This window comes from Cebus imitator, unplaced genomic scaffold, assembly GCF_001604975.1.
Source record: "Cebus imitator isolate Cc_AM_T3 unplaced genomic scaffold, Cebus_imitator-1.0 Scaffold20, whole genome shotgun sequence".
Classification (NCBI taxonomy): domain Eukaryota; kingdom Metazoa; phylum Chordata; class Mammalia; order Primates; family Cebidae; genus Cebus; species Cebus imitator.
In genome coordinates, this window is record NW_016107335.1 from 10,966,286 (window position 1) to 10,978,114 (window position 11,829).

Here is an 11,829-nt window from a genome sequence, read left to right on the forward strand (position 1 = left end):
ATACAGAATAAGAGATAGGACAAATGACCCATTATCACATACATGTTGCATCAGAAAAGAGGTGGGACAAAGACACTAGAGAGTAAAAGAAGCAAGAAACAGAAATGAAATGTAATTGGGGACTCTGCTCTGATCCTGATTCAAACAAATCAACCATACCAAGACCCCTTTTTTTAGAGAATCAGAGAAATTGAAATACAAACTGAGAATTAGATAATAATAGGGCATTGAGCATTAATTTTGTTACTTGTGATAATGGTCTTGTGATTATGTTAGTGAAAGAGTTCTCATAGGTAAAGACACACACAAGAGTATTTATGGATGAAATGTTGTGTCTGGTATTTGTTTTAAAATACTCTACTAAAAAATGGTGGGGGAATAGATAAAAACAGATACAAAAGATTGGTAACATGCCGATGGTTGTTCAAGTTGGCTGATGGGTACATGGGGTTCATTTGACTATTCTCTCTACTTTCGTGTGTTTTAAAAATTTTCACAAGAAAAGGTTCAAAAGGAGGCACAAAAAGGAACTACATGATGACATATCTCTCGCATTGTGATATATGAGTACAATCTCAGAAGTTCCTGTGAAGTACAAGCCTGTAATAGAGCGAAATCTAACCCTCTGTGTCTGCAAACAGTTCTTATTTCTTTTTGGAAAAATATATATTCAGTTATTAATTATGTTTCTATCTTGTTTGTAGATGATTCTGGACCTCCTCCATCTACTGTCATCAACCAAAATGAAACGTTTGCCCACATCCTTTTTAAACCTAGCGTAGTACAGCAAGCCAAGATTGCCCAGAATGGAATTCTGGGGGACTTTATCATCAGATATGATGTCAATAGGGAACAGGGCATTGGGGACATCCAGGTAATGGGATCGTTGTTGCTATTTCATGTTGGTTGGTTGATACTTTGGATAGACTCAGACTGTGGATTCCAATATTTACCTAAGGGAGAGAGAACTTTCTGCTTTTTAGTAAATTTGTTTTAACCCAAAATATTTCTTCAAAGAGACTAGTGGTATTCTTTTGCTGAAGGTACCTATTTCTGGCTTCAGTAATCTGCAGAGCAAGTGAAATCTGTAATATAAAGCTCCCTGTGGTGTTTTTGATGAAATTAGAATTTTAGTTCATGTTCCATTTTATTTTATTTTATTCTTGAGACTGAGTCTCACTGTCACCCAGGCTGGAGTGCAATGGATGATCTCGGCTCACTGCAACCTCCGCCTCCCAAGTTCAAGTGATTCTTGTGCCTCAGCCTCCTGAGTAGCTAGGATTATAGGCGCCTACTACTTTGCCCAGCTAATTTTTATATTTTTAGTAGAGATGAGATTTCACCATGTTGGCCAGGCTGTTCTCAAACTCCTGACCTCAAGTGATCCGCCTGTCTCGGCCTCCCAAAGTGCTGGAATTACAGGCGTGAGCCACTGCGCCCGGCCCATGTTCCATTTCAATTAAAAGAGACTGCTCATTTCCCTTTAGGTCTTATTGTTCCAGAGACAGAGTGGGGATATTAAAACCTATTAATTTCATCCAGAATGTAGAGACTCTTGATGTCTCAACTTGTAAGATGCTTCGTAAAAAAGAGATAATGAAGGAAGCAGGATTCTCAAGTAGCAAAGTTCTGGGGGATGGATAATTAAACTTGAACTGGTAGTCATCATTGATCAATTTTAAAGGGAAGAGTCTACCCTTATGCAGATTAAATTAGCAATTAGTTCTCTTGGAGGGATCAGGGCCTTAGATAATTTTACTCCAGGTGTGGAATCTGACCCTAGACCTGTATCATGCTTTAACTTTTAGAAATTCCGTAGACTAATGCACTTTAGGTATTTTTCCTCCCTACTGTAGGTACTAGCGTTTGTGCTTTCTTTTCCCTCCACCAGGTTCTAAATGGCTATTTTGTGCACTACTTTGCACCTAAAGACCTTCCTCCTTTACCCAAGAATGTGGTCTTCGTGCTTGACAGCAGTGCATCCATGGTGGGAACCAAACTCCGGCAGGTGAGTGAGTGCCAACCACCCATTATTCCTCTCTTGCTTTTGCCTGGGACAATGACCTGCTTTGTGAACAAAGTTCAGTGGATACCAAGCGTCAGCTTTACCATCCAGCGATTCCTGCCCGTGAACATTCCCGAGCAGATTCAGTTAAGTCATTGACATAAACTGTCATTTCAGTTGGTGGTTTTAAGACAGCAGAGGGACATGCTGTAGAAACACCTTGAAATAAAGGGGACTGGCAGGGTGGGTAACGTAAGTGAGACAGGAATACATCAACAGGACCAGTTGTCAGCACTGTCGTTGATGGGAGTAATTCTGTTCAGTGATGATTCCACTGAGAACAGTGGGTGGAGTCATTGGAAGCCTCTGTGGCCTGTCCTTAGAACAAAGAACTCAGGTCTGGGTAAATCAGGACTGATGTTGTCACAGAATTTAGGATGAATCTTAAAATTCCAGCGTGGTGGGGAGACATTCAGGGGTCATGTAGTTTATGCTGAAAAATTAAATTTCCTGAGAATATGACTGTACTTTTCTTACAATCACTGGAAAAGATTATTTCTTACCTTATGCTGGTATCATAAATGTCAGCATCTTGCATTTATGATACATTTCAAACTCACATAATAGAAAACAGAGCTGCTGGCTGACAGATCAGCTAATATCTGTACATTTATCGAAAACATAAGTCTCCTAGTTTGTCTTTTAAAATTCATTATCTATTTAATTTAATTTTTTTTTTTTGAGGTGGAGTTTTGCTCTCGTTGCCCAGGCTGGAGTGCAATGGCACAATCTCAGCTCACTGCAACCTCTGCCTCCTGGATTCAAGAGATTCTCCTACCTCAGCCTCCCATGTAGCTGGGAGCACAGCCATACCACACTACACCTGGCTAATTTTTGTATTTTTAGTAGAGACAGGGTTTTATCATGTTGGCCAGGCTGGTCTAGAACTCCTCGCTTTAGGTGATCCACCTGCCTCGGCCTCCCAAAGTGCTAGGTAGGATTCCAGGCGTGAGCCACCGTGCCTGGCCTCTTTTATTTTTTTAAGCAATTCACAATGCGTTTGTGATTTAATGAGTGAGACACTATCTCCAATCTCATACAAACTCTCTATCCCACCTGTGTCCACCTCTAGATCCTGCCTCACATGCACTTGAAACTACTCCTAGCTGATAAACTATTGCAACTATTTTCTCTCAATCTACTACTTTATAAATGGCTTATTTGGCCATTTATATTTTAAAAATCCTGCAGTGAAATCTGTGTCTTCTACATGGCATCTGGTTTTCCTCCATTCCAATAGAGCAAGAAATATATTCCAAAATATGATGTGAGACTAGGGTTTAACTATTTTCTTTTAGAGCTGGGGTGTTCAATCTTTTGGCTTCTTTGAGCCACATTGGAAGAATTATCTTGAGCCACACATAAAATATACTCACACTAACAATAGCTGATGAGCTTAAAAAAATCACAAAAAAATCTCACAATACTTTAAGAAAGCTTATGAATCTGTGTTGGGCTGTATTCAAAGCCATCCTGGACTGCCTGTAGCCTGCAGCAGACAAGATTGTTTTAGAGGAAAGCCAAATATAATGTCTAACTAATGTAGGGGGAGAATAACCTTGCCCTGTGAATCAGCCTCTAGTGGTTCTTTAGCATCACTTGCTCGTCCAGAGCTCAACCTGGCAACGGCTCTAAGTTTATGACTTTTTCTTCCTTCTGCCCTCCTGACTTTCCATCTGGGGTTCCTTTTCTTTTGCATGAAGAACATCCATGAGTATCTTTTTAGAAAAGATGGGAATCTGCTTGTGAAGAATTCTCTACCTTTGTCTGAAAATGATTTATTTTACTTTTATTCTTTAAGCATCGTTTTTACTAGGTTTAGTATTCTACATTGGCAGTGATCGAATGATGGACATAATATTTGAAAATCTGGGCCAGTGTGGTGGCTCACGCCTGTAATCCCAGCACTTTGGGAGGCCGAGGCAGGAGGATCATGAGGTCAGGAGTTCGAGACCAGGCTGGCCAACATGGTGAAGCCCCGTCTCTACTAAAAATACAAAAATGAGCTGGGCATGGTGGTGTGTGCCTGTAGTCCCAGCTACTCAGGAGTCTGAGGCAGGAGAATTGCTTGACCCCAGGAGGCAGAGGTTGCAGTGAGCCAAGATCATGCCACTCACTGCACTCCAGCCTGGGTGACAGAGCAAGACTCTGTCTCAAAAAAAAAGAAAAAAAAAACCGTTTATAGGAATAGTTTGAGGCCTAGGATGATGATGTGTTCCTCTAGAGAAGGCTTGGGCTTGTTTCTGTCACGTACCTGGAGAATTAAAACCTGGGATTACTTTAGTCCTTTTTCAGGGATTGAGGTGTTTGGGCAGCCCAGATGGCTGGAACCTGGACTGCAGTCCTTTTAAGAGCTGGTGTATTTCTGTTTTGCACACAGTGTAGAGGGTTTGCCAGAGTGCCCTCCAAGCTACAAAGGGGATACTCAGCCTCTCAGGTATCTCTTTGGCTTTGACAAATATCCTTTAGACACAAATGATTCCGAATGCTGATCTCACCTCTTAAAATTTGCATCTTCTCTTGGATTTTTTTTTTTTTTTTTTTTTTGACAGAGTCTCACTCTGTTGTCCAGGCTGGTGTGCAATGGTACAATCTCAGCTCACTGTAACCTCCGCCTCATGGGTTCAAGCCATTCTCCTGCCTCAGCCTCCTGAGTAGCTGGGACTACAGGTGCATGCCACCATGCCCGGCTAATTTTTGTATTTTTAGTAGAGATGGGGTTTCATCGTGTTAGCCAGGATGGTCTCAATCTCCTGACCTCTTGATCTGCTCACCTCGGCCTCCCAAAGTTCTGGGATTACAGGCGTGAGCCACAGTGGGAGGCCAGATTTTCTTCTTTCTCACTGTTTTGTTTGCTCTCTGTTACTTGAGAGAATTTTTTTTTAACCCCATTTGTTTAGCTTTTTTAGTTCTTACTGGGAAGCCAAAGAAAATGTTTGTTTCAGTTCTTTTCTAAATCTCTGTGATGTTTTAGGGTTTTCAGTTTTTTACAAAGTTTTGAATCTTATATTTTCTCAAGCCCAGTAAACATGTGCTTATCTGTGTCCTCTAAATCCAAACTTGAGAGTCCCTTAGGGCTCAAATTACTTACAGGTTTCTCAAAGTTTTTCCCCAAAGTTTTCATCGCACCAAAGTAAAGCATTCTCTTATAGTGGCTGATATGTACTGACATTTTAGAGGCCACACCAGACTTTCCTTCTTTATCAAATACCTTGTAAAGTTCTTTGCATTATGTGCTACAAGATCTTTTTTTTTTTTTTTTTTTTTGAGATGGAGTCTTGCTCTGTCGCCCAGGCTGGAGTACAGTGGCGTGATCTTGGCTCACTGCAACGTCTGCCTCCCGGGTTCAAGGGAGTCTCCTGCCTCAGCCTTCCGAGTACTTGGGGCTTTGTGTTTTTAGTAGAGATGTGATTTCACTATGTTGACCAGGCTGGTTTTGAACTCCTGACCTCAGGTGATCTGCCCACCTCAGCCTCCGAAAGTGTTGGGATTACAGGCGTGAGCCACCATGCCCAGCCCTATGTACTACAGGTTCCTAAATGCCGTTTATTGACCAAGTTGTTTTGTGACTTTGATGGTCACATGATAGACGTTGACAGAGGAATAATCATGGCTTCTTTTAAGACCACCGCGGGCTACAGAATACAGTGTTCATTAGGCTGACATATGATGGGTATGATAATTCCCATTTGGATTTTGAATCACTTAACAGTTACTGGGTGGGTGCCATGTGCTAGGTTTCCCCTGGTTTCTCATTTAATTCCTAGATACCTATGAATCTTCAGATGTTCTTTCTTTTCCTTAAAAAAGAAAAAGCTTTTTGGGGGTGGGGTTTCTATTTCCTCTGAACAAACATAACTTGCTGAAGATATTTATGATTAAATTGACTGACACCAGTCTGAATCCCTTGACCACCGAATAGTTGGTATTCTGGTGTTTTTATTCACCACCATATGGTGAATACATCTTACGTTGTTAAATATTCTTTAAAAACCTGATTCTAATGGCCAGAGAGCAACACTGCTGAATAGAAGCTTCTGTGAGAGTGGGAATGTGTCACACGCGTGCTGTCCAGTGCAGCGGCCACTCACCACACGTGGGTGTTGAGCAAGTCAAGTTTGACTAATGCAAGTGAGTAACGGAATTTTTAATGTTATTTGATTTAAATTTATTAAAATTAACTAACATTAAAAATTTAAATTTCAATTTAGATATATGTGGCCAATAGTTACCACACGGGAGTATGTAGCTGCAGACTATTTATTCACCCTACCTCCCATCAGAGACTTTTGAGCCATTTCCATTTTTTGCAGTTATAAACGCCATCGGTATGACTGCCTTCGTGTAGAAATCCCTGATGCATGCCCTGTCATTTTCTTAAATTAGATTCTAAAAATTGGAATTACTGGGGCAAAGAATATCAACTCATTTGTGGGTCTGGTACATATTTCAAAAACATTTTCTAAAAAGTCTGTGCCAATTTATAGTATTTACAACTGTTACCAGACTGGGAATTCCAAATGGAGTAAGAGGCTAGAGGTAATCAATGAACCGTACCCCAAAATATGTTAAAAAAAATACAGGTGCCTATTTAACTGATTTTCAAGCGGGAGGAAACTTTCTAAGCCGAAAGCAGTATAATCACTTTGAAGCCTAAAAGCAATTACAAAGGGGAACATCAATAACTTTTGCTACATAAAAATTTTAAATTTTTGTTGTAAATAAAAAAAAGTAAACAAAAGACTAGAAAATTGCAGGCAGGAAAAGGACAGAAGTGTATCATTAGTATATAAAGAACCGCTCCAGATTAATGAAAATTAATTCTATATAAGAAAATGGGCCGGGCATGGTGGCTCACGCCTGTAATCCCAGCACTTTGGGAGGTTGAGGCAGGTGGATCACGAGGTCAGGAGTTCGAGACTAGTCTGGCTAACACAGTGAAACCCCGTCTCTACTGAAAATACAAAAAATTAGCCGGGTGTGGTGGTCTGCACTTGTAATCCCAGCTACTCAGGAGGCTGACGCAGGAGAATCGCGTGCACCCAGGAGGCAGAGGTTGCAGTGAGCCGAGATTGTGCCATTGCACTCCAGCCTGGGCAACAGAGTGAGACTCTGTCTCAAAAAAAAAAAAGAAAAAGAAAAAGTAAATAAGCAAAGGTTGTAAAACAAGCTACTAGAAAGAAATGAGAACACTTTTTTTTGCCAGATATAGGTGAGGGGGAGGAAGGCAGCAAATCACACTGCCACGTGTGTACCTATGCAACAATCTTGCATGTTCTTCACATGTACCCCCAAACCTAAAATGCAACAACAAAAAAATAAGATTCAATAAAATTTTGAAAAAAATCATCAAGCATATTAGTAACTAAAGAAATGCATCTTCAGGTGCCAGAGTCACTTCAGGGTTTAACCCCAGACCTAGTCCAGCCCACTGCCCCAGTGTCATCTTCCACTTCCCATGGGAGAATGATCAAGAATCTTCTTGCCAAATAACCCCCAGAAAGATAAATCTTGCCTCAACTTGTCCAGAGAAAAACTAATGAACTAAATCAGGGTCTCCTAAATGTACCTTTAATAATAAAATAATTCAGGTACTTCTTGAAAATATGGCGTGGGACATTTCCAAAATAGCTAAGATTATTGTGTGAATGATTTAATACGAGAATCTTTCATCTTTAAAATAATTTGGTGGTCATCCCCATTTTACTGATGGAGAAACTGAGGCTTTGCAGAGGTAGATAAGGTGGCTAATAAATGGTGGGGGCAGCCTTTAGTCCCAGGCCTGAAGTCTGAGAACCAAGCCAGGCCCCGTGCAAGTAACAGTGTGGTTGTGGTGAGGCAGCACACGTGTGCAGCTGGCAGAACTGCAAATGGATACAAGGTGAAGGCAGTCTTACATTTCAAGACCCAACTGAGAAGACTGCATTGCAGAAGGCAGGGATTTCCTCGCATGATGCAAGAGCAATGTAATAACAGATGTCAGATCATTTGTTATTCTCCCCTCTTCCTTCATTCCTGGTTATTAAAATTCCATTCGCTGCTAGCCGCTGAGAGTCTGGCATGCACTCTGCTGGCTTCGAAGCTACAGTGTGGCCTCTTTCCAGGAGAGCCACCCTAGACCAGCCAAACACATGTCGGACCAATTTCGAAAGCCCCTCGCTGCCTGGAGTGGTTTTGAAAACTGCTGACGATTGCTGCAATTCTCAGCTTCTCCAAGGCCACAGTATTAAGCAAAAAGCTTAGCTGGCTCTTCGAAGAGTCTTGTATGTGATGTTATGTCTCTTGGTGAGGAGGACAATCACCCCAAGCAGAGGGCTTTCATATTGTGTCAACAGGCTTGGCAACGTGGGATGTTTGTCACACATCCATGTGGATTCTATTAAGAATCATTCACTGTTATTCCAGATGTTCTTGGCCCCCTCATCTTTGACAGGCCTGAAAGACTTCACAGCACTTATTGCAATGCAGGACACATAGTTGGCGTTTAATAATTACTTGAACCATTGATTTAGAAAAAGTTGTAAAGACCATTCAACCTTAAACAAGTATACTCGGTAAGGGGCATACGGGCACCTGGGGAGCCACCGAGGCTGTGTGCCTCCGGCATTTTCTGGTTCTTGTCCTAATCCCAGGGGGAACATGAACCTGGAAACCAGGACCTGCCCAGCTTGGGAACAGCAACAGAGCTGCCGGAGGTTCGCTGGCATGAGGCTTTGCTGTTTTCCCTCCCATGTCCTTTTGCAGACGAGTTTGTTGAGAGATGGCTCTGGGTTGGGTCAGGCAGGGTTTCTACCTCCCAATTTGAGCTTCTGAAACTTCTCAGTGAGAATGGGAGCTGAGAAGAGCACGAAAAAAAAAAAAAAAAAAAAAACAGAAAGGTAATCAGGGAAGGCTTGTTTTTTTCTTGTTAGTTGCAAGCTTAAAACATTGACATTTGCTGACAGACATGTAGTCCTTGGGATCATTAAGGAGAAACATGTTTTTCCTTGACCATAGTGTCCACTTTCTTGTCTTTCCTTTCCCTAATCTATAGAATTAGATCTACTACTTTCACATTCATGTTAAAAAACTTGGCTAAGGGACCCTCTTTGGCAACAAAGCAGCGATGATGGATCATTTACCAGATGCTTTTCATGCTTTAATGGTCTCCAAACCTGTTCCCACACTGTGTCTGTCTGTGCCAATCTAGGTTCCCATGTAGCCTTTGAAGCTTGTCTTCCTTTCTCCATTTAATTTGGTTGACAATTTTATTTATTTTTTTGAGACAGAGTCTCACTCTGTCACCCAAGCTGGAGTGCAGTGGTGCGATCTCGGCTCATTGCAACCTCCACCTCCTAGGTTCAAGCAATTCTCCTGGTTCAGCCTCCTGAGTAGCTGGGATTACAGGTACACACCACCACGCCCGGCCAATTTTTGTATTTTCAGTAAAGACGGGGTTTCATCATGTTGGTCAGGCTGGTCTCGAACTCCTGACCTCATGATCCTCCCACCTTGGCCTCCCAAAGTGCTGGGATTACAGGTGTGAGCTATTGCACCTGGCTGACAATTTTAGAGGGTAAAGAACGAGCACGTTTCTTTTCTGTAATTGTCAAGTTAAAATGAGGGCAAACGTAAATTAACGAGTGGAGGACTGTGATCTCCATGCCAATTTTGCTCCATTCACGGGCTTACTTTATGCTCTAGGACATTGGTTTCTCCCTCTCTGTCCAAAACTGGGTTCCCAAGAGCTACTTGGATATTTCACGTGTAACCTTATAGGTGAATAATTTGTAAGCTCTGTGGACTTGGGGAGCATCTGGTGTTTGATCATTACAATATGCATTCCCAGCTCTTCACACACGGTGGGTGATGACATTTGCTGCCAAACTACCAGCCCCAAACCAATATATGTATCTTGCATTTTTCTGAGGTACTGTAGTTACCATTGAGTGATCAGTGCATGTCAAGTGCTGCGAGGGTTTTACCTACATTTCTTCATTTAATCTTTCCACCATCCAGCGAAGTAGACATTGCTATCTCCGTTTTATACATGGGAAGGTGGAGGCCAGGAAGATGATGTAATTATGCGGAAATACACAAAGTTATAAGTAGGAAAGTTAGGATTGAAGCCCAGGTCAGCCTTACTTAAAGCACTTCACCGTAACATCATATATGGACCATAGCACAGTGGTGGCCTATAGACTGCTTCTCAAGCTTTGAGGCTCTGCCTGTTCTTGTCACCAAGTAATGTGAAGGACAGTGCTGCCCATCTCAGGTGAGTGCACACAGATGTCACCTGGTCAAAGAGGTGCCAGCCAGCAGGCTGGCATTGTGAAAATCTCACAAAGCTATTCTGCTTTGATTCATAGAATCATCAAGTAACATTTTATTATTTAATATTAAGCACACCTTGGGGTGTATATGCTTGCAGACTTTTTTCCCTTTTATTATTTGGATTGGGCAAGTGAAGTCTGAGTGTGCAGATGGCAGAGATGTAGACTGCAGCAAGGCGGATGGGCAAGCTGGGTGACTGTCAAGTCCAGTGATGTCCAACAGTGTGCCATTGTAGCTGCCCTCTTCAAACTCTGTGGATCTGCCACATTTCAAAAGGGAGGATGAGGCCAGCTGTGGTGACTGATGCCTGTAATCCCAGCTCTATGAGGGGCCGAGGTGGGAGGATGGCTAGAGCCCAGGAGTTTGAGACCAAGCTGGGCAGCATAGTGGGACCTCATCTGTACAAAAAAGATAAACAAAATTAGCCAGGCATTATGGCCCACACCCGTAGTCCCAGCTACACAGGAGGCTGAGGCAGGAGGATGGCTCGAGCCCCGGAGGTCGAGGCTGCAGTGAGCTATGATGGCCCCATTACACTCCAGCCTGGACAATAGAGTAAGACCTTGTCTCAAACAAACAATAATTAAACGATGGAGATCAAAGAAGGCAATCAGATTTACTGAGCAGCCTGGAGGATAGCTTGGCATGGGCTGCAGGACCCAGAAGGGCCTCTGAGGGCTTGCCATCTTGTTAGAGGAGAGAATTCCCTGAACAAATGGACACATTCAGAAGGCAGGAGGATGCAAGCCTGCCAAATGAGAACATGCCTGAAAGACTGTGGGGGAGGGGTCTCAGAAGGCAGGCGCCACGTGGCTATCACGCAGATAAAAATTGACAGCAGAGAGCATCAGGTCCACCTTTGCCTGTTCAAGTCTAGGCTTTGCATAAGCATCTGAAAGTAAGGTCCCAGGAAATATTAGAAGAGTCTAGCTTTCCTTTCTGGTTTCTGGAGCCAGTGTCATCAAACTCTTTTGGTAAAGGGACAGATGATAAACATCTTAAGTTTTACAGGCCAGATGATTTCTCTCTTTCTTTTTTTTTAAGATGGAGTTTCACTCTTGTTACCCAAGCTGGAGTGCAGTGCACCATCTTGGCTCACTGCAGCCTCCGCCTCCCAGGTTCCAGCAATTCTGCTGCCTCAGCCTCCTGCATAGCTGGGATTACAGGCATGTGCCACCGCCCCCCGCCCTGGCTAATTTTGTATTTTAAGTAGAGATAGGGTTTCAGTATGTTGACCAGGCTGGTCTTGAACTCCTGACCTCAGGTGATCCACCAACCGCAGCCTCCCAAAGTACTGGGATTACAGGAGCTTCAGTGCCAGGCTGAAGATTCATTTTTATTTTTTATTTTTATTTTTATTGAGATGGGGTTTCACCATGTTGGTCAGACTGGCCTCGAACTCCTGACCTCAGGAATTCAGGCGTGTGAGCCACCACGCCCAGCCGAAGATT

General features: G+C 42.7%; 1 protein-coding gene across 2 annotated transcripts in view; it reads left to right on the forward strand.

Annotated features, from left to right (window-relative positions):
* The window catches only part of ITIH5 (inter-alpha-trypsin inhibitor heavy chain 5), a 91,110-nt gene that overhangs the window by 45,886 nt on the left and 33,395 nt on the right, over positions 1 to 11,829 (forward strand). For both annotated transcript variants that reach the window (XM_017521212.2, XM_017521217.2), the window contains exons 6-7: positions 705 to 874; positions 1,892 to 2,008. In XM_017521212.2, the coding sequence (XP_017376701.1) occupies positions 705 to 874; positions 1,892 to 2,008 (287 nt within the window). The remainder of the gene's footprint in view (positions 1 to 704; positions 875 to 1,891; positions 2,009 to 11,829) is intronic.